Source organism: Electrona antarctica (genome assembly GCF_951216825.1).
Source record: "Electrona antarctica genome assembly, chromosome: 20".
Lineage (NCBI taxonomy): Eukaryota > Metazoa > Chordata > Actinopteri > Myctophiformes > Myctophidae > Electrona > Electrona antarctica.
In genome coordinates this window covers 27,355,988-27,378,830 of record NC_136801.1, presented here as the reverse complement: position 1 = coordinate 27,378,830, position 22,843 = coordinate 27,355,988, and the positions used below count along the sequence as shown (strand labels likewise).

Sequence of the window (22,843 nt, the reverse complement as noted above, 5' to 3'; positions counted from 1 at the left end):
GTATGGCGTGCCAATTTTTGTTTTACACCTCTGCTGCTTAGCGGACAGTGTGGTGTTGTAGAGGAGGTCTCCACGGACATGTGCGTATGTCACACTAGTCGATACATAGCAGGGATTTTTGTCCAGTGTCCACTTTAGTTGACTTTAGTCTGGAAATGGGATGTTTTTTGACCTTTCACCTCGCTGTATGGTGTGCCAATAAATTTTTTACACCTCTGCTGCTTAGCGGACAGTGTGGTGTTGTAGAGGAGGTCTCCCCGGACATGTGCGTATGTCACACTAGTCGATACATAGCAGGGATTTTTGTCCAGTGTCCACTTTAGTTGACTTTAGTCTGGAAATGGGACATCTTTTTATGTTTCACCTCGCTGTATGGCGTGCCAATTTTTGTTTTACACCTCTGCTGCTTAGCGGACAGTGTGGTGTTGTAGAGGAGGTCTCCACGGACATGTGCGTATGTCACACTAGTCGATACATAGCAGGGATTTTTGTCCAGTGTCCACTTTATAAAGTCCATGCACTCCAGTGAATAGCATTTATCCATTTAGATAACTTTTTTACGTTATTTAATTACTTATTTTTACACAGAAACATAATGTGTGTCTTATAGCATCATATAGCATCATTTAAATGCTTCATTTGTAGTTTTAATGTGCAAATTAAACTTTTTTTCAATACTCTAGAGGGTACTCTTATTTTGAAGAGATCGTCCACCGGAAGTCTTATATTTGCTCACTAGATTTGCCAAAAGAACAGTGCTGACATTTTTTGAGTCAGGTGATTTCCATCCTCCTGACTTCTATTAGAAGTGTCTCTGTAACATTCATTCGTTCAGTTATATAATACACATTATTCTACAACGTTTATATCTATCTGGTATTTCCGCTCCCCTATGTGCATTATAAACCTGAGTAAACAAAGGAATCAAGAGTTTAACTACGTCTTGGCTGGCTATAGCTAGCTACTTAGCTTCAACTGACACTGCCTTTGTTTACGAATAAAAGACTACATTTAAACTCATACATTTGAAGATGGACAAGATCGCGAAAGGTAGGTGAAATCCAGAAAAACCCTGTTCTGTCAGAATAGCTTGTTGTTACTGTCAGCATAGATTTAAAATATATTTGCTAGAAATACACATTTGCACCAGCAACAAAAATCATTCATGAATAAATTATTCATGAATGATTTTTTAGACAAACAATTATTTATCCTGAGTCTACCATGTCTTACTGTCCATCTGTGCCTTTTATTGATTTGAAAGGAAGTCAACGAAACGCCACTACAAATTCATACCATTGAATTAGGAAGGTGTGTGTGTGTGTGTGTGTGTGTGTGAGTGAGTGAGAGAGAGAGTTGAGTGAGACTACTAAAAGAGTAAGACTAGTAGTACTAACTATTGCATCGAGTTATCTCAGTACATAGAAATTGATTTATTGGAGATTCAGAATACATTTTTTGAATACATTTTGTTTTGATTGTATTGTTCCACTTTTTGCTTTGGCAAAACGTATGTTTTCTTGAACTGAATCATGTGCAAGTGCATTTCATTTGGCTGCCTCGGTGCTTGTCTAGATCAATGACTGTCTAGATGTCACTACATATGTATGTCATGTATGTCCTATTTCAAAAGGCCCACAGAACGCCTCACAATTTTCATGGCCAAAATTGCCAGGCAATATCAAGACAGCCCAACTTTTATAATCAAACAATTTGAATTTAGTGCCTACATGTTATTTCCTAAAATCAACGGTCGCGGTCTTTCCTTTAATCTTGTTGTTCTCATCTCATTCCTCCCATAGATGTAGGAGACATTCAGTCAAGACTCGTGGACCACAGGCCGATCACCCAAGGAGAGATCCGCTACTTTGTGAGGGAGTTTGAGGTAAACCACGTTGCAAACAAGTTGCAGATGCACTGTCAGTGCCCACTGCTCACTGTCTCTATTATTGAGATGTTAGATAGGTATCACTGTAACACACATCTTTGGAAGCTACAGCAACAGCATATCTGATGAAAGCGTCTGTCTAATTTGTGTTGGTGTCACCGTTTCCTGTAATGAAGGGAAAAAACTGTGGTGTGAGTTATTAACTTCTATCACAGAAAGACTGTTTATTTATATAGAGCCTTTCTCCAAAGCACTTTAAAATGAATGTGTATTACATTCCCACTTTCACATTACACACACATTAACACACTGACGGCAGTGGTCGTGACACCATGCAAGGCACCATTCTGCTCATGAAGAGCAGTTAGAGGTTCTTGCTCAAGGACGCATTGACAGTAACCCAGGGGAGCTGGGGATCAAACCGGGAACCTTCCGATTCCCAAGCGGCCGCTCTACCTCCGCTCCTCCCCTGACTGTCACATGATGGCCTACTGTACATGTGAATTTGATATGACTTTGTGTGGTACTACAAGTTCCTAAATTTTGTACTGTTCTTTATAGATTGTCAATAAATAAGTATATATAATTATTTACCTAAATCAGCGGTACCATGCCAACAAAAACGTCAGTGAACAGATGTCCTTTTGGTTCTAAAGGAGAAGAGAGGCCACAGGGAGAGCAGACTTCTGGAGAACCTCCAGAAGATGGTGGTGGAAACAAATGAAAATGCCCTGCCCAAATGTGCAGACGGCATGCAGGAGCACTTGTGTGATGTCATAACGCGCTGTAAGTCCCGGTCACCCTCACACTCACTAGGGGCTTGTCTTGTTTGTCTACTTAGGCAGTGTTAAAAACAATTTTCGATGTAGGTCTAGTCATTTGGAATAGCTAGCTGACAATTCCATTATACCAAAAGTTTGTTTGAGACTGAGGAAAAAGAGAGAGAGAGAAATCTAATGACATCATTCAATGACAGTGATATATTGATCGAATAAGGACTGTTTCACTAATGTTTTACTTATTGCCTTTAATCCATTTAGAGGTCTCTGGCATTGAATTGCTTTGCATTGTAACATGGAAGGAATGTGGTTCAAACTGGGCTCTTGGAATGATTTTTTGCTGGGAGTTAAACCTGTCTTGTCTTATGTAATTATGTTGTCTGGTTGTTAATTTGCTCACACAGTGGAGGCTGCAAATCACATGGCACAGAGAGTCCAGCAGAGGGAGCTAGATGCACACCAGGTAACATAACTGGCTCCATAGATTAATGAATAGACTAGAATAAAATGTAAGTACCGGTAGTCCATAATGTAAAAATCATTAGAATCATACTAACAGCTTTTTTGCATAGCAAATGATCCAGTTACAGTATATTATTTTATTAAATAAAATAAAATAATCAATTAAATCAATTGGTTTCATTAATTGTTGCAACGCTAATCAAACTGTCACAAAACCGTTAAAACTAAAAAAAACAATATTATTCTTGTCTTGTGTTCCCATTTTTTCCACACCTTTCCTCCCAGAGTACCCAGCTGCAGGCGAGCATGGAGCAGTGCAAGGTGGACTGGGAGGAGTTTCTGAAGGAGCAGCAGAGGCTGAAGGAGGAGGTGGACGAGGAGCATGCCAAGGCTGTGGGTCGCCTCAGCACCCAGTACAGTGAGATGAAGAAAGACCTGGCCAATCAGCACCCAGTACAGTGAGATGAAGAAAGACTTGACCAATCAGCACCCAGTACAGTGAGATGAAGAAAGACCTGGCCAATCAGCACCCAGTACAGTGAGATGAAGAAAGACTTGACCAATCAGCACCCAGTACAGTGAGATGAAGAAAGACCTGGCCAATCAGCACCCAGTACAGTGAGATGAAGAAAGACCTGGCCAATCAGCACCCAGTACAGTGAGATGAGAAAGGCCTGGCCAGAGTAATCTAGTAAAGCTGCTGCCACACTATGAAAAGAGCTGCGCACGTTCTCGGCTGCGCGTAGCTTAAAGCTTGAGTTTTTAGACAGCTGGTGGATGGAAATTAAGCTCCACCTCCGCTGAATTCTTGCGCGACGGCCAGATTCCCGGAAACGCTCTCCTCCGCTCAAGTCTTCAGCGGAGGTGGAGCTTCTTTTCCATCCACCAGCTGTCTAAAAACTCAAGCTTTAAGCTGCGCGCAGCTTAAGAAGTGCGCAGCTTAAAACCTTTTTGCGCTCAGGTGTGGAGACGGTGTATGAGAGTGGTGACTGGTGATACGCTTTGATCTCGCCGCAAAGTGGGTGCCTATGGGCTATAGTTCCAAACATTGCTCCAGCCGCTAGAACTATCCCATTGAGATAGAATGAGCACTTCCGCATTCCATTGTCCAATGCGAGTCAACGGGTGTGTCATTACTCCCTTACTAGCTGTTGCCAGACTTACCAGAGAGCCGCGGACTTTTTCTGCTGTCTCCCGGCTTCTTTTCCGGGTTTTTAGACAGCTGGTGGATGGAAATTAAGCTCCACCCCCGCGGCTGACTGCCGTGGGGGCAAGCGTTTCCGGGAATCTGGCCGTCGCGGCATTCAGCCGAGTGGGTGGAGCTTATTTTCCATCCACCTGCTGTCTAAAAATCCGGAAAAGACGCTGGTCGACAGAGAAAACGGCCGCGGCTGTCGGCTCAGGTCTGGAAACGCTGACTAGATTACTCTGGGCCTGGCCAATCAGCACCCAGTACAGTGAGATGAAGAAAGACCTGGCCAATCAGCACCTAGTACAGTGAGATGAAGAAAGACCTGGCCAATCAGCACCCTCTCGGTACAGTGAAATGAAGAATGACTTGGCCAGGTTCTCAGTTCTCACCCTTCTGACTGGTGGACAGGAGGTGTGAAAGAGAATGAGTGAGTTGAATCACTTACATCAGTGGTTTTCAACCCTTTTCATATTATTCGGCATTTGAGCCACAGACCTACATTTGATGAGATTTAGAGTCTCAGAGACCCAAAACTAAAGAATATTTTGTTATCGTTGGATAAGATTTTGTCCACAATTCCGTGCTGTATTGACGTTGGTACCATAGTAGAGGTAACTGGCAAACGATCAAAAATAACAATCATTTTACATTCTCTAATTGTGTAGACTTCTTGCAAATTAAGTAATTTGCAATGTTTAACAATAATGTAACTCTTGAGAGTGTAAATGTTACGCTTTCAAGAGTTAAAGATCTAATGAGGTCCATTTGGTTACCAACTCCATCATTTAGCTGGGGACCACATGGAACCCCCTCAAGGACCACTGGTGGTCCCCAGACCACTGGTTGAAAACCACTGACTTAACGTGAAATGTAAGTGCGTGTATTCATCCCTCGCCCGTGATCCCTTGTGCGTGCGTGCGTGCGTGCGTGCGTGCGTGTGTGTGGCAGCTCGTTTGAGCCAAGTGCCTGCTCTGCATGGGTGAAATGAGGCTGTTTGCCTTTGATTGATGCAGTACTCAGTGTTTGGCACTGACGCAGTGTAAAACCCTGGAGCACCAACCCCCGCACCAAAGTCAACATTGGCCAAATCAGAAATACGTGATTAACAACGTAGCGTTTTCACATTTTCACAGCCCATCAAAATCACAAATTTCTGTCTTAAGCACACGGAATACATACGACACACAAGAGGTCTGGAAAATGTCACTTAAAAAGAAAAAAGCAATCAGTTGATTGTTTCTTGGCTGTTAAGTATTCACCATTCCGATATGTTTAATGGAATCCGGCCTGAAGGGTGCTGATGATGAATTTGTATCATCTGTCAGCTGAATAATATGAAAGGAAACTGGAATTTGGCGGCAGGGTGAGATGTTTCGAGCATTGAAAGCGAGAGTGTTTAATGTTGGACATGCCGTTCAGAGCAGGTGTGTTTAAAGTGTGGGTCAAGTGTTGTAGAAACGGCCTCAAACAGAACAGTCTCCAGAGCAAAGTGTCTCTCAGCAGCTCCTCAGTGTTTGGAATGGTCAGCCTCCTCTTACATCAACTTCACGTAAACCAACTCCAATGACTGGAGTTCAAAACGGCTTTGCCGGAGCCAATTCCAAACTGTGTCACTGACAGCTATAAGTTTGTGATTTTTTTTAATTTGAAGTTGGGTCTAGCTTTATTATGTGTCACAGATTACAAATGTGTACCATTGCTGAAGTTACAGAAACAATACTGGAATCAGCGGGTGCTTTTTCTGTTTAGACAGAAATGAGGAATATCACATCTGGCGTGTGTACACGCAAGAATTGATTTGGGATGACAGTGTGAAAGAACTCGGCGTGAATACTGTGTCAGACTCGTCATGTATTGGACCACAGTGTAACTTAAAAAGTTCGCCTCACCCATAAAAGCAAATGTAAGTTTGAAGTGCAAGAGTTTTCCTGCCTGCAATGTTGCTACTTGCTACCAGCTGTATTGTACATACAAAACACCCTTAAACCATGACCCCTTCCAAGTTAATACCACAGCACAGTGAACTAAGGCAACAAGAGACTTTTCTTTTTTTCTTCATTTCATCCGAATAACCATTCGATGAAATATAGGCTGTTCAAGGAACTAGACATTCATTATTTCATAATATGAACATAATTGTACCGTTGCTTAATGTGTATTAAAATATTTGTTTGTTTTGTCTTTATCACTGTGTTCTGTACCTCCGCTCTCCTTTGCCCCCCCCCCCCCCACACACACACACACACAGAGAACTCCTGAGGTGGATGAGAGACGTGCGGTAGTTTTTCATGAGTGTTTTGTTTGGAAAAGAATTTTCACTGGACAATGGCAGGTTATTTGGACAGGTTGATGGATAGTCGGCCACGCTGGGTACATTCCTGGCATGGCAGAGAGCAGAGTTCATCAGAAACGACGTGACAGGACAAATATTTAAAGTAGCACCCCCCCCCACACGCACATGCACCCCCACACGCACATTCAGTGGTGGACAGTAATGCATTACATTTACTTGAGTACCGTAATATATATATATATATACTTACTTTGGTTAGGGTTAGTTGGTGAGTAATTGTATTTTTTCACTCCACTACATTTCTACAAAGGGAAAAAGTAGTACCATTTAATTAACCATTCAAAATTTGTGAAAATTGCACAGATTTCACAACTTTGACTGAGCAACATTCCCTTGTAGTTGAGTAACATTTGACCAGCAGTATCTATTCTATACTTTGTACTGGAGGAAGTACTGGGGTTGAGTGCTTTCTTTGCCTCCACTACACTCTCCCCCCTTCAAATTGAAAAGTTTGAGAACCACTACTCTTCTAGAATTTAGACAACGTCAAATTTGTTGGCTGACTTGAGCTTGAACGAACACGAGGACCTCCCCAGGCAGGAACTGAACCCAGAATGTTGCTGTTAGCTGTTAACAGGTTGAGCCACCAGGGAGCCCTGTCACCCGAGTCTTTTTGACACATCTGACAGCAAGTATCTCGTTTCAGCAGAAGGCCTGCAGGCGCAGACAGTGAGCTTTGGCTCTTTGGTCCTTGGTAACCTGTCCTCTGTTCTGTGTCCTTCAACTGACGTGCAGGTGCAATCTTGTGTGTGTACGTGCATGTGCATCAGCACACTGTATTTGTACCACAGTATGTATGTGTTTCTAGTTGTGTGTGAATATGTGTATGTTGTCAACTCAGCTAAGTTCCCTCTCCCAAGTGTGTGTGTGTGTGTGACTGTCTGTGACTGGCGTCAGTGCAGGAGGACATGGCATTTGGGCACAGATCTACCGTGTGTGTGTGTGTGTGTGTGTGTGTGTGTGTGTGCATACATGCGCGCTGACCCTCTGCCTTGGTCCATGTGTGACTAGGCACAGCTGGCCGATGCCGGGACAGCCCATCAGCCGCTAATGAGGAGCGACAATACGGAAACATGGGTCACGTCTGCCAACAAGGCACCTTTTCATCTGCCCTTGTTTATTTTCTGGGTTTCGTTGGAAAGAGAGAAAACATTCGGAGCAAATGAAAGGTCACTGTTAGATGCAGCACGAGCGGTAGATGTTCATGGATTGAGTCGAGAGTTATAAGCCGTCGGCCCTTGTGAAGTGCTTTGGTGGTGTGGATGCCAAGTGTGATATTGTAAAGTGAAGGATGGTGACACATTTCCACTTGCCTGCTCAGTGTCAAGGTCAAGCGTCATTTTGGAGTTACTGGGGTGTACCAAAATGTGTATTTTCTTTCCTTATATGGCTTTACTGAGATGAACATATACTACAAGAGTTTAAGTGATGGACAAACATCCATGAAGATAGGTGTGGTTATATTGGGTTAGGGCTAGGGTTCACAGAATCTCTGTATAACTCTCCCGGGGATAACTTGTGAACCGCCTGTGCAATTGACTCCAGACTTGCCATTGCCATTGACCCAGGGATGTGTGTAGTGGAAATTCAGTCCAACTGGTGGTTGTCCTGAACCAAAAATCCACATTGGCTTCCCCGATATACAGTAGTATCAGTATAGCACATGGCTATGTATTGTAAGTAAGCAAGATGTCTTGAACGTTTATAGCCTTCCAAAACCCCTGGAAAGCTCAACATGTTATTATGGCTGTCTTGAAAAGGTTAAAAGGGTCTTTGCTGTCCAGGGTGTATGAAGCCCAAGGCATTTCTTAGAGTTTAGAATCGTGTCATGGAAATGATATCAGACAGACATTACAACTAAACTTTCTTGGCAAACCGCACAGGCTGCCAGTGCAGGAACTTCCTCTGAAGCATGTGTACTTCCTATCCTTCAAATGTCTAGATAGTCCAGGGCCCTTTATTCTGGGAAGACGAGTCTACGCGGCATGTAGGGGTCAGACAACAGCTGAAGTCCAGCCGTTATCGTCCTCTGCGGCCTGCTGCCTCGTGCCTCAGGACCCCGGTCGGTTTGTTTTTTGTCTCCTGCGTCTATCTGAGACCAGTGTGTTCTTCCTGTTTTGGAAGGAGAGCAGTGCCGTCAAGCCGAGGAGCTATACCGCTCCCGGTGCCAACATAAATGGTGAAGGGAAAAGGCAGCACCCAGCCGGAGCCCTGTCCGACAAGGGAGCAAAGATTAGGGGGAGGCGAGCGTTGCTAAGCGCTGATCTGACGCCTCGTGTCATAAAGAGAGCATTTTTACTGGTATTGGCAAAATGCCTCAGATAATGATGAAGGTATTGGTTGACAGTAATGTCAACACACAACCACACACATACAACTTGTCACATCACGATGCATTGTAAGCTAAGGGTTAAAAAAATACAAACAAAACATGAGGGCTCCATCTTGCACCACCCTTATCCCTTATCCCTAAACTTATTTGCCATGTTTTACTATTTTAAAACATTTATAAATAGTTCAACTAGCCAATCTACATCTACACGTTGTGAGCTTGTAGATCAGCTATCAGCTAAAAAATGGCAAATAAGTTTATGGATAAGGGTTAAGGGGTGGCACAAGATATAGCCCACAGTACCAAAAAAAGAAGAAGAAAATAAATAGAAATAGGGACACCAGCACCACAAGCAAGTATGCTTTTTTTGTAGCCTAAATACATTGTTAGGTTGGGATATACAGTATACATTTGATCCAGTCAGGAGAGAGTGAAATTGGAAGTAACAAAACAGAAAAGAGCACTATAGTATTTTTTAAGCTTCTTCTCCACATCTGATTCGATAAGATTAGTATCCTGAATTGAACATTTCATTTCTGTTTACTGACGTGTTACTGAACAAAACACTCTACACCTTAAACCTACTTACTATCAGAATAGAGCTTTAACATTTGAACAAAATAAATATATAACAAAAACATGCCACTTACCCCTTCAATGTGGTTAAGCTAAAAAAAAAAACACACGTGTGAAGTGAGTGGTGCAACTCGGTGTGGGGGTCCGGACCCACAGGAACGCACAAAGGGTGCCGGCCCGGTTCCGGCAAGCCGCCCGCGTCCGAAACGGTAGAGAAATGACAGTTACCATGTGGGGGTCCCCGGGGGGTCCCCGGAACATCCAGACCCCCAGGAACGCGGCCATGGGGCCGGGCCGGTTCCGGCGTGCTGCCCCGCGTCCGAAGCGGTTGAGAAATGACAGAGTTACCGTGTGGGGGTCCCTCTACTGTACTGTACTGTCACTGTACTGTACTGGCACACCCGAAATCATCATATATACAGTTAATATGTGCGTGTGTGTTTGTGTGTGTGTTAGGTTGCGCACAGGTAGTGAAAAACAACCATGCTGTTTTCATGCTCAGCCCAGTTCAGACCCAGCCAGCCAGCCATCCATCCACCCACCCACCCACACACAGCTCCGTAAGGGAGTGGTTGCACCACTCAAAAATAGTTAAAAAGTGCATTGTCAGCTAGAATATAATTTATTGCCACACATAGCCCAGAGTCCAGACGGTTGATATGCTGGATAAATGAATAGGTATTCTGATGCCGTTTGGATATTTACCAACATAGTTGCTTGGTGCCATTGTGGTCTGGTAGCATACTTCGGAGTGCCAATATGACATTGAGCATGCGTTACCAAGAGTGAGTAAATGTTTTAGAGAATATAAAAACAAATGCAACGTAGACCTACTTTTGGCTTAGTAGAAGCAGGAACCATATGTGAGAGGATTGGCTGGAGTGGGTTGTGCAACAGTATAATGGAAACATCCCCGTTCATTCAATCACAGTGTGCTTTTCTTATTGAACACGGCTTGAAATATAAACCATGTGTATTAGAATAGGTCCCTGTGTGCAGCTTTTTATCACCTGCTCCTCCCTCAGAAGTAAAGAACAAAGCAGAGTGTTGTAGTCGATCCAACCTGCGGCCCACCTCCTCCTGTCTTCCCGCTCTCTCTCTGGGCTTTGTCACTAAGCCCAACTGAGACAAACTGAACTGTGCTGCGATTTACAGGTCACGCATTCACCACCAACTGAAAAAGCGATGCATTGAATATATTTCCAATTTATGGTTTTTGAATGTGTGTTGAATGAGTATAGCTTTGCCAAAAAAACTTTCCATTTGTTTAACAGTCAGTGTGTATACAGTAAAGTATACTGCATGATACAGTACATCTAAGAAAGCCAGTGGTTAGGACCCCAACATTTATATGTATTTGGCCGTCGTATTTTGTACCAGGGAAAAATATAGCAGATCTACAAGCTCACAAAGATTGGCTATTTTCGAGTAGCCAAAAGATTAAATGAGACTTAATCATTTAAAAGGTTCCTCATTTTTCTGAACCGCTTAGACTCCTGGGGGTCACCCCACTTTGAGAACCAGTAGCCTAAGCTAAGGATAGAGATGGCAACGTGAACCTCCGAATTACAAAGCGTGCATGGCCAAGCTGCAGAATTCCTCTGAGACTGTTACATGTCTTCTTGTATTATCTTTTTTATTGTGTGGTCTCATTCCGTCTGAGGGAAACCAACAATATGGTACTGAAAGGAAAGCAACCACAGAAATAAGGCCAGGGCTTTATCGTTTTATCCCTGACAATAGCTTTTGCGTTTTTTTGTGTGTGTTTGTGTTTTTTGTGATTGTGATCAAGTGGGATTGTGGATTGTGGAGTGCCAGGAGGCAGGCTTGCAGGTGAAAAGAAAGCTTTGAATGTTCCAGCAGGCCTGGATAACATAACTGGGGAAAAAACTGGACAACTAAAGAAAAGCTACTCAAACAACATAACTTAATAGAGCGGTACAGGTGTCAGTCGCAGCCCACACTCAAATGAACCATTCCCCTTTATATAGTCTACAGATTTACAGAAGTAATCAACCAACCCCAATGTACTAGCAATCCACCCAAGATGCTCACCATTATGTAATCAGCTATTCAGGCACCACACCCCACCACACAGACTTCAAGGCAGCTCACCCAATATCATAAAAGAAAGTAAGGTCCACACACTGGACTGAGCTCCAAAAGCTTAAGGCTTTATTTTCTCACCACAGGGACATGACGTTTCGAGCCTCATGGCTCTTCATCAGACAATGAACATCACAAACAAGCACCTACATATACCTGACACTGCTGTGTCACATGTCCAGACACAGCTGGTGCTCATAACACCGTCAATCAATATTTAAAGATGTAAACATACACAGATGTCCATCATAGTAAATATGAAGACAGACAGACTTACTTTTTGGGGGACAGCTCCCCCAATAACAGCATCTGTGCAGATAAACACATGCATAAATTAGGCCCCATTTACACTGGCAGCCAAATCTAGCCTGAATCAGATCTGTGCCACGTACATCCAGATTGGAATCTTATTTGTTTAAATAAGTCTAAATGCAGACAGGTCACATAAAAGTCAACGCATCGAATTCAATGGCCCAAACCACACCAAAGGGTCAAGACGGTTTTAGCGTTAACTCCTTGCAACCGTTTGGACCCAAGGAGTTGCATGGTGACCCTTTGGTGTGGTTAGGGCTTTATAGATGCCATGTCACAGCAGAATGTGCACCTTCTGTGGGACTGAGAATCTACAAGCATACAATACAGCATAAATACAACCAGTAAGACACCTGAGGGCGAGAAGCGACCTCGCCCTAAAGTGCGAAGTCATGTGCATGCATTTGCCTGGGTGACAGGCAGCAGACTGCTGGGCGAGCGCTGGTGCTTTGGCATGGAGGGTCAGATCAACATATGGAATTAATTCAGTACTGGCCATATATGGAGTGTGTCTTGAGTGTACAGGGTTTGATGAGGGCCTTCATTTTCGGGCCTGTTGAGAACTCTAGTTTTCGCCGGCTGCACTAATAACTTTGGGGCAGGCCCGTCTAGAGTTTAAATGGACAGGTATCAGTCAAAAGGGAGACATCAAAGAGGAAGGATGGATGGTGAAAGATCAAGGAATGTCAGAGCAGGTCTGCTCCATATATGGAGATCTAAGGTTTGAGGTCAGATGTAAAGTTGCTGGCCAATATTGATGACATCAGGTTGATAATGCATCACTCAGGCTGTATAAAGTTAAAGTTAAAATCCAGTTTATGCTGTGATGTCACGTGGGAATCTCTGGTCTATTCCTATTGCATAAAATATTGATGACGTTTTTCCATCTGCTTGAAGGAAAACCACAGAAAATGTTCCCAGAAAGCTGCTCTGTGGTTACTCAAATGCTGACGGCAAACTTGGCATGTTCTCTTTTTGACTTTACCAAGTTCTTTTCCTTTGTTGCGAAGAACAATGGCAAGTGGAGAGGTATTCTTCTGTTTCATGACAGCTCGTGAGAATGTTCTGCCTCTGCGTGCTCACTTTCTTTCCTTTGTGTTGCGTGATGGCCCCATCTCACTCGATTACCGAGGGGTCCAAAATGAAAATGGCGAGCAACAATGGAGCTGTGCTTCCCAGTTAATAACCTAGCACAACGACACCACAGGGAGCCAGTGGATGGGACCTGGTTGGATGGTAACACAGGTGGTAATATGAATTCTTTGGCTATGGCAAACGTTCACCCAGAGAATCGCTAAGTAGGAGAGAACGAGCTCTCTGAGCTGTGGTATTACAAATTAAGACATTGATATTTCCCTAAGGGAGGTTTGCGTGGCGTGCTGGACAGCCTCAGATCCTGGCAGGTTAGAATACGAGCAGTGGGTGGCATATAAAAGCAATAATCAAGAAGAAAAGTTAAAGAGTGCAATTAAATGTCCCAATTCACTCGTAATCTCGCTGTTCCACCATCTGCAAGCACGTTTTGTTGAAGCTTGTGACTAAAACATACCAGTATCTTTTATTATTGTCTCCACCAGGGAGAAGGCATGGGGAGAGAGTATGTTTTGCACTCCGTCCGTCCGTGTGTGTGTGTGTGTGTGTGTCCGTCCATCCGTCTGTTACCAGCTAATCTCCGGCACTGTTACCCGGTCGATGCCAAATTTTGCACACACACTCCCTGGATGCCCACGATGAACATCTGCCCTAAATTTTCCAGAACGGCTTGTTATAGCGCCACCAGGAGGCTGACTTCATTTTTTCTTATATTACTCTTCCAGATTCTGTCCAAAAATCTCTCAAATCGTTACACACTATCTCTATAGTCATGTGTTCAAGACGGATCTGTCCGATATTTCAGATTCCATCCTAATTGGCTAAAACTGGCTTTCAAAGTTTGCAGGATTGGCCCGTTTTGAACAAAAAGCCTGAAATCATGAACGCAGCGTGCAATTTGGGAAATCAACCTGACCTGCCCTGGTGGAGACCTGTGCCCCGAGGGGCACTCTTTGTAGTTTTCAGTGTACACCGCCAATGGTATGAAAATGTTTCTTCACCTTGTTCATAAATAGTTCCTCGGATTATATTTCTCTTTTGTTTTTCTACCATCAAACTACAGACACTGATTATGCTGATTTTTCTTTCTTTTTTTGCAATAGCAGCCTGTCAGCGGTCCAATCATCATGAAAGAACATGGGATTTATTTTTGGTCTGGTCATTTTCTCCAGACAGCCTTGCCACCTTTCTTGGACTGCCAGGTCCAAGAAACACAGATAAGAGTCCAGCAACAACAAGCACCTTCCTCAGTCAATCATGGCGTGAACAATGGCCCTAGAGCATGCAGAGAAAAGGCTGTCATCAGCCCATGGCCACCAACGGAACACAGAACTTGTTGTCGTCTGGATTCCAGAACCCCATAAGAATGTCTGGGTCCAGTGCCAACGACATACCTTCTCAGCAGATTTGGTTTTCCTGCCTTTTTTCTGCCTACCACCCAGGTACTTTTCTTGACGTCGTCATGTTTTGACTTTGTCGTCCTTATGTCTTAACATTCAACAATTTTGCCCAAAGAGGTTATGGATGACGATCTACAACTAGAAACCCCCTATGTTATTGTTACGCTCGGCCCCGTTCCCCTCATGTTTCCACTCTGGAGTGAATTTGACCCTGAACGCTGATGAGTGGCCAATTTCTCTTCTCTCAATGCTAACCTTAATCTTTAGAAGGGAAATTGCAAAAATGAGTGCCAGCGACCATATGTATGAGGCTTCTAAAAATAACAGCACTGATCCGGAATCTCTGGTCAGGTCAGGAAAGGAAAAAATAAATAAATAAAAATCCTCCCTCAAAAAAGGATGATCTCAATCAAATGACATGAGTTAGGGATGAGCTCTGTCTAGGATTTTGTTCATTACTACAGTCTTATAGGGGTTCCGCTCTCGGTTCTCAGTTCTAATGCCATCTCTATCATCCAGAGGACAATAATTAACTAGCCACAGTCAAAATGATTATCCTTGTCAAAAACGTTTAATGTTTGTTATCCAGGAGGGCAACTGAACTATACGCTTCTGCAATGACGACAGGAAGAGCAGCACTATAGCTATTATAATTCCTGTGTATCTCTACCGTGATAAGAGGTTATCTAAACTAAGGCCTCGGGTGACAGACAAAAGATCTATGGTTGTTTGTTATCAGAGCAGTGTTTTTTAGACCACCGTCCATTGTTCACCAACAGCTTATGGATGAGGTTTTAATGACACGAATAACAGTGGCCTCTACAAGATGATTGTCACTCACTCTCTCACTCTCTCACACACACACACACACACACACACACACACACACACACACACACACACACACACACACACACACACACACACACACACACACACACACACACACACACACACACACACACACACACACACAATTAACCCTGCAACCTCTCCCCCTCTGCTCCCACATTTCGTTTGGTCAACGGGCGGGCACCACCCAATCTGTGCTTTGCAAAGTTGCCAGATATCAAAACGTCTCTTCTGAGAACTTGCAGGGTGTATTCTGTAATTGAATATTCAAAGCTGCAACCAAGATGTCCAATTAAACAATCTCAGGGGATTTGATTAAATCGATTTACCCGGCATAACTACTAAACTTCCTGCCAGCTTTTCCACATCCTTTTTCTCCATAAAACGCTCCGGTTTTAAGATGCGGGAATAAAGGAAATGATTTAAATGAAATCTGTAAACAATCATGGGAAAACCATTTGCTCTTAGCTTGTTTAATCTGTTATTTATCCGTTATTGTCTGGGTATAGATTTATGGGAATAAGTCATGGAACATAAATGTGATAGGTAAGCAGTATAAATTATGATCCAGTGCCCTGCACAAAGGTTTAGCCCTCTCTTGGTGAGTGAAGTAGCAGGGATGTTACAGTATTATGTGAACAATATGCTGGACTTGCTCATGTTCACAAAGCTCAACCATGGATAATAAAGTACATGTTCTCCTGCTTCGGGTCTTCATGCCAGGGAATGGACCTCATTGGATAGTGCATAATCACATCCCTCGTTCAATTTCAGCTGGAGACCTTTTGTTGCATGCCTTCTCCCTCTCTGACCTTGCTCTATATACAGACTAAATAAAAGCAACCAAAGCAAAAGAAGGAGGGGGGAAACTGCCTAAACAAATCAAAAAGGTCCTGGGCCGTGGCTCAGCGGTCCAGGCACCTTGGCTGGTAATCCAGTGTACAGTGTGCCGCGGGTTCGACTCCCGTTCCCGACGGCCTTTACTGCATGTCATCCCCCCATCTCTCTCCCCATTTCCTGTCAGCCTACTGTCTGTCCCTCCATAAAAAATATAAAATAAAGGTGAAAGCCACAAAAAAAAAAGAAAAATCTAAAAGAAAAAAGAACAACCCATTCTAAAGTACCAGTAAGACGCCCTGAGGGTGAGAAGCGAGTGCACGCATCCACCTGGCCCTGGGTGATGGCAGACTGCTGGGCGAGCGCTGACACTTCACTTTGTAATCTAGTAAATACATTTTATGTGTACATTTCCCTCTCCACCGGTCATTTGGCAGTGACACTCTTGTTATGAATTATAGAATATTGTTCGGGGTCACTCAGGACATGGGGGCATTTGGCTGACTAGAGGCTAAATGGCCTTTTCCTTCCATTACACCAGGTTTGGGTTTCCCCAAAGCGTCTTAAAGGGAGGGTTCAGGTTTTTAAGGAGCCCATTTGATCGGAAGAACTACAGTAGGAGTCCAAAAGTAGTTGCCTCATCTTCTTTTCCGCTTAGAATAACTCATCAACCACATCATGGTGGCGAGAGCTTTAATGACACATCCCTGGCCAATCTGTGAGCAATTTAAGGCAGGCATCTTTAAATCCCTAAATATTTATTTAAGTTGATTTTAAGAGGATACATACTGTACCCCGTGGAATAAAAAAGACATGATTTGCTAGCTGGGATCAACTCTTTGATTGCTTTGCTCTCATGGATAACAAATGACAGGCTTTACTGGCTAGACAAACAATAAAACCATCTCTGTCCTATTATAAGTTTTGGAAAACGGCGGGCACAAGAAAGAACTGTTGACACGTTGTTCACTTAGACCGGATCAGTCCCTATTCTCTTACTAAATGATCTCAGAGGAGCGTCTAAATATCCCACCTACTTCCACCCCTGAAACCCAATAAATCAATCAGTCGTGGTTTACGAGCCTGCATGCGTTTCCCGTTTCGGAAACGGAGAATCCCCACCGTGGATCACAGCTGAAAAACCTGTCTGACAGAACAATGAGAGAGACAGAGGAAAGGAGGGAAAACCAGGAAGAAAGTGAGTGTTTGCCTGCATGTGCACGGGTGTGGGTGTGTGTCCACCCCTGGAGCAGCTCCAGCCCCGAAAGCCCTCTGTCTGAGTCTGAGTCAATGTCTCATCTCAGCTTCTCCAGGGAGGCCCCGGCACTTGGCAGAGGAATGCATGGGAGTGGGCTAACTTCAATAAAGGCCACTCTCTCTTCAGGGCCCTATGACGGCTCTACACTTTGCTTCATCATGTCAAACCAAGACTATTCAGATCTGGCCCAGAATATCACCCGATTTCAACAAACATAAATTCTGCCCACTAAGACGGACGTCCCTGGATGAATCAGAGAGAGTCCGATAGAGGCCACTCAGGCCAGATCTACTTAAGTCATATCATAACTGGTCAGATCTGGCCCAGAATAAGCTATATTATAACTGGTGAAGACATCCTGGAAATGACAAAGATCATGAGTTGAGATCTTCAATATGTGACTAAATTACACTTTAAAATCATCCACTAACTGAAAACATAACTAAACATAATGACTTCCATGCCTGGGGCTGAAGTATCTCACTCCCAAAGGTAGGTTTAGCGCAGACAAAAGAGGTCACCCTCCCCTACATTATACCCACATATCTGAAACACATGGCAAATCTAAAAGCAGGACTGAGATGCTGGTGTTTGGAGGCTGGCTAGGAAGAAGACATCAGAATGCTGGTTTTCACCAGCTTTATAGTTGAGCTCATCACAGGAGCCAATCATCAGCCTGGTTCCTCCTAGAAGTTGGCCAATCACACACATACACCACTCTGTCTGTTCATGCAAGCTGGTAACCACTCACTCACTCAATCAGTCCCTCCTCACCACTCAATCACCCGCACACACACGGAAGGAAGACAATGCAGAGCAATACCAACACTAAAATACATAATGACCCTATAGGTTCATAACATGTACTGTACCATTTAGATCAAATATACAGTAATAGACACAGGGGGGAATCCTTTGATCTATTTTACTGACCTTGGAAAAGCGCAAAATTGGGCATATGAGAACACTTTTCCACTGCTACCAATTATGAGAAAATTAGGCCTAATACATATGGTCTGTATTCAAAAGTATAAATATTTATGTTCATGTTTATTTATTTGATATGGACATAACAATCACATTGCTCATTGCACGGTTACAAATTGTAGATGCATCGTTTACAGTGTTAGCACATGTGCTAGTTTTCACCACTTTTCATACAGTGACACTATAGTTTAAAAAATATTAAAAAGAATTATACATTCTAATAATATTTACAGCAAAATTACAATACCCATTACATAATCTCCAATACAAAAGTAAACATAATCACTCTAGTAACCAGTCAGAAGCTATACATGTGAACACAGTTGATTTGATTTCAACCATAGTTTGAGTCCTCTGTAGAACACGTTACCATCCGTCTCTAGTTTTAGAACCGTAGGCAAAGAATTCCATAGGTTTGCTCCCTTTACTGAGAAGGCAGACTGTCCGAATGAGTTGTTACACCTAGGAACAATACAGTTAACACTTGTTGAGGCTTGTGTGGTTGCTCTACCAGAGCTCGGAAGTCTATCAACCAGTCCAGAGAACAAAGGTGAAACATGACCATGTAAACATTTAGAAAACAATTTGATAGTAGAAAAAAACACAAAAATGTCAAACGTAATAAGGTTGTGTTTTTTTAAGATACCACAAAGGTGCCATCTCATCGGTTTTTGATCCATGATTTGTATAGCCTGTTTGTATTGTTATAGGTTTTAAGACGGTTTGAGAGGATTGTGACCATGTTGTAATGCTGTATGCTAGGTGTGAGAAAATCATGGCATGCATGATATACATTACATCACTGTGGTGTATACACATCAATTTGAAAGCCTTTAGGCAAAATATTTGTATGCAAAAGAAACTTATTGCAGCCCTGATGAAGACCGTATAGGTCGAAACATGTCGGTTCAATAAAGTTTTCCTCCTTTTAACATTAAGTGTGCCCGGATCTCCTCTTTGTTCTATATCGATGTGTTATCCCGATTGATCCCAGGAGCACCTTTTTACTATTTTTACATTTTTTATACCTGCACACCTCCTGAGCACCTGGTTGCCTCGTTGCCTCAAAAGAAACTTATTATTGACCTATTATTCAAGTAATAATTCATTTTAGCATGAATTTGACAACGAAAATAGAACCCTATAATATTGACAGTAAATCCTTTTGGAGAAATTAGAAGAAGAATCTTCTTGGTATGAGAAGAGATTCCTGATAGAAACAGGAGACACACGGAGAGGACAAACATTAGGACAGGCAAACAATGATAAAGAAAGTAGAAAGAGTGACTGTTACAGAATGAGTGTGACTGTCACTGACTAACTGACAAAGATGAATAAAGAGCAAGAGAAGGAGGACTGGTCCTTGGCATGCAGATCAAAGCAAGGGAGCGAGTAGCAGCTCTGGGCAGGTCCTCCCTGCACCTGTTGCTGCTGGCCGGCCAAGTCAAACACATTATTCCACCAGCAGCGGTGCTTAATGGCTTCTGTGGAGAGACCGTGTGCACCGGCCTGGAGAGGCCATCCAGACCATGAGTGAGGGACAGGCCTCTTAAAAAAGAAAAAGACAAGAAAATAAAAAAAATCATTCCACCCATGTTTCAGACTATACAAACGTTTTGCCAAAAGAAAGACACTTGAAATCACATTAAGTGTCCTAGGGCTTCATTCTCACAAATATGTTTAAGACATTTTTTTTCCTCTGAATGCTCCCAAATCCTTTTTTTAATACTTTATTTCAGATTGGTACATTGAATAGAGAAACAGGAAAGGTGGGAGAGAGAGAAGGGCGGTGCCACAAAGGTGCCAAGTCACTGAAGTCAGCCCTGAGCTGCAGGTCGATGCTGGTAGGACCGTCACCATATCACCCTCCCTTCATCACATCCACTTGGTGGTGAGTCATCAGGGCACCCTTGTCCAGATGCACGCACGCACGCACGCACACACGCACAGACGCACACACACCTCCAGCAACATGCAAACTTTCCTAACACATATGCTCCCTTTATTAGACACGATTGAATAACGAACAAATCCAGACACCGCCAAAGTCACATAAACTCACTTAAATACCATACCCACGCACTAATGAAGCATTAGCATTGCGTTGCAAACAATAAGACCCACGACATCCACAATAAAACCTGCACACCTGGTCGGCGCGTTGCAGGAAAGCCCTAGCCGCCCACCTCTCGGCCCACGCTGTGACGCAGTGCTCCGTTAAAGGGAGTTGGGTTATGGTTGGACCGGGGTCAGTGTCGAGCAGAGAACAAATCATCGTTAGAAAAACAGTAAACATCTGTTTTGCGACTTGGCCACCTTTTCGTTGGCAACGTCAACCTGACCTCAGCGAGGCTGGGCCCCTTTTTACATTTTCCATGAGCGAGAGTACCAGCAGTGAGTAAGTGACAGCATCTGCAATTTCTTTCGTTTTCTTTTTCTTTTCTTTTTTAAAAGAGGGGAAAAATAAAAACAAATCTTGATGTAGTGTAGGCAGGTACACCAGGACACTCTCTAAACGTGTCCGCATATCTGTCCAGACAGAATGAAAGTGTGGACAGTGAGCTTATTATGTTATTTTCCTCTGGCATGTGAAGCTTCATTGGTTATTGTTGACATTTATGGCTTGGCGTGTATGAGTTATACTGTCTGCTGAAATATCACTTGAGTGCATCGCTGCCTTGTTGCTTCAAGCCTTTGCGACAGCCACCTGATTTGCGACCGCCAGTGACATAATGATTCATCATGCGGTTGAAACTTCGTTGATGTTTTTGGACTAGCCTACAATGATTTTTTTTTTCTCTGTGAACTATACCCAATGAGAATTAAACAAAATGTGATGGATGTGTTAATTATAAACCTTTGTAAAGTCTATCATCCGGGATTTGAGACATCCCGTTTTTTATAAAAGCACAGTGGACAGTCTATATTCCTCATTCTATTTCTTGACAGGTGGTTGGGGGGGGGAGGATTTCATCCTAGAGGCCAGGACTAGTGTGTGTGGTTTTAAAACCTAACTCCACTGTAGGGTACAGTTTTAAGGCTGAGGTAATGTGAGAGTTTTATATCGTTCAGTATTGGGATTTGTAGGCTCAGCTTGAATCAATAAAACTTGCAAATTAAAAAGTAGGCTACTGTAAATCATTCTAATATACAGTAGGTTACAGATAAAAACGTGTGACTTTCGGGTGCATGGCGCAGTGGTAAAGTACCTGCCCACCACTGCAGAGTCTATAGGGGTTCGAATCCACTGTGGTGCATCCAGCTTTGTCAATCTATACGAGAGAGGGAAGCCGGGCCAGGGGTCTCATATTTGTCACTGCATGTACTCCTATGGGCTGGCGCAGCAACTGTCAGCAAGGAGTGTTGAGCAGGAGGAGTGGGATGGTTGTGCGTCGATTACAAAATATTGGCTACCCTGAATTAGTGAAAAAAGGGGGGGAAAGTGAGTCTGTCATACAAAACCATGATCCCTTTAAACGACTCCATTCCATCTTTAGGAGCACCATTGCTAATGATTTTTAACTTTATCCTGTTTAAGTATTACCTCATAGCCTACTTAAACTGAGGAGACAGAGAATTCATTTATACAAGTTCAAATATAATAGTAGCTCAACATTTGTTTATATTGTGTGGTAAACCCACACAGCATTGGGTTACTTCTGATTATGGGAAATATATCTGGATTAGTTTCACAAGCATTATTTTCCATGTAATTAAATGTCATATCTTGGAGGCAGACAGAAGCAGACAGTCCAAAATATTATACGTTGTGTACTGTGAACGTATGCCAAATGCCATTTGAACGTTTAAAATATGTATTATCTGAGTCATGGTTTTCCACTTTGCGCACGCAAAATGTCAAAACCTCTGAATAGTGGGACTGGCCTGTTTGCAATATCATGGGGCACCCGGGGTGACATCCCTGCATAGTATTCACATTATACGTTTGTTGCCTTGAGAACAGGCTCCCCCACTGTGGCACCTACGGCCTTCAGTGTGATGATGGACTTCAATGGCTGGAGCCTCTGGCCTCTGAGGCACTGCATCCAGCCACAGGAAGCCCCTCGGCTTTAGATCAGCCACTCCAGGAGGTCCTTCAGCCTACAGTAGGTGCACTTGTCCACTTTCTCTTTTTTCTGCCTGTCTCTTAATCCTGACTTTCCTTGCCTCTCCATCTGTTATTTACTCAAATCTTTTCTTTTCGCTCACTGTTTTGCTCTTTCTCTTTATTTCGCCTTATTCATTCATCTATCCTTCTTCCACTCTACCTTTCTTTCTCCGCTCACCCACTGTTTCTCCTCATCCCTCCCTTCTACGCCCCACCTCCCCCCCTCTGCTCCTCCACTCCACTTGGCCCTTTGCTCCTGATGGCTTTACCAGCAGGAAGGCTGGGCTTAACAGTAAGGGCTGTCGACCA

The 22,843-nt window shown here is 43.3% G+C and overlaps 1 protein-coding gene across 1 annotated transcript; it reads left to right on the top strand.

Moving 5' to 3' along the window:
* Positions 1-765: 765 nt before the first annotated feature.
* bloc1s5 (biogenesis of lysosomal organelles complex-1, subunit 5, muted) lies at positions 766-3,954 on the top strand. The gene is made up of 5 exons (XM_079489496.1): positions 766-1,050; positions 1,803-1,885; positions 2,545-2,674; positions 3,072-3,130; positions 3,415-3,954. The coding sequence occupies exons 1-5, from the start codon at positions 1,032-1,034 to the stop codon at positions 3,589-3,591; spliced, it is 468 nt and encodes a 155-aa protein (XP_079345622.1). The 5' UTR covers positions 766-1,031; the 3' UTR covers positions 3,592-3,954.
* Positions 3,955-22,843: the final 18,889 nt, after the last annotated feature.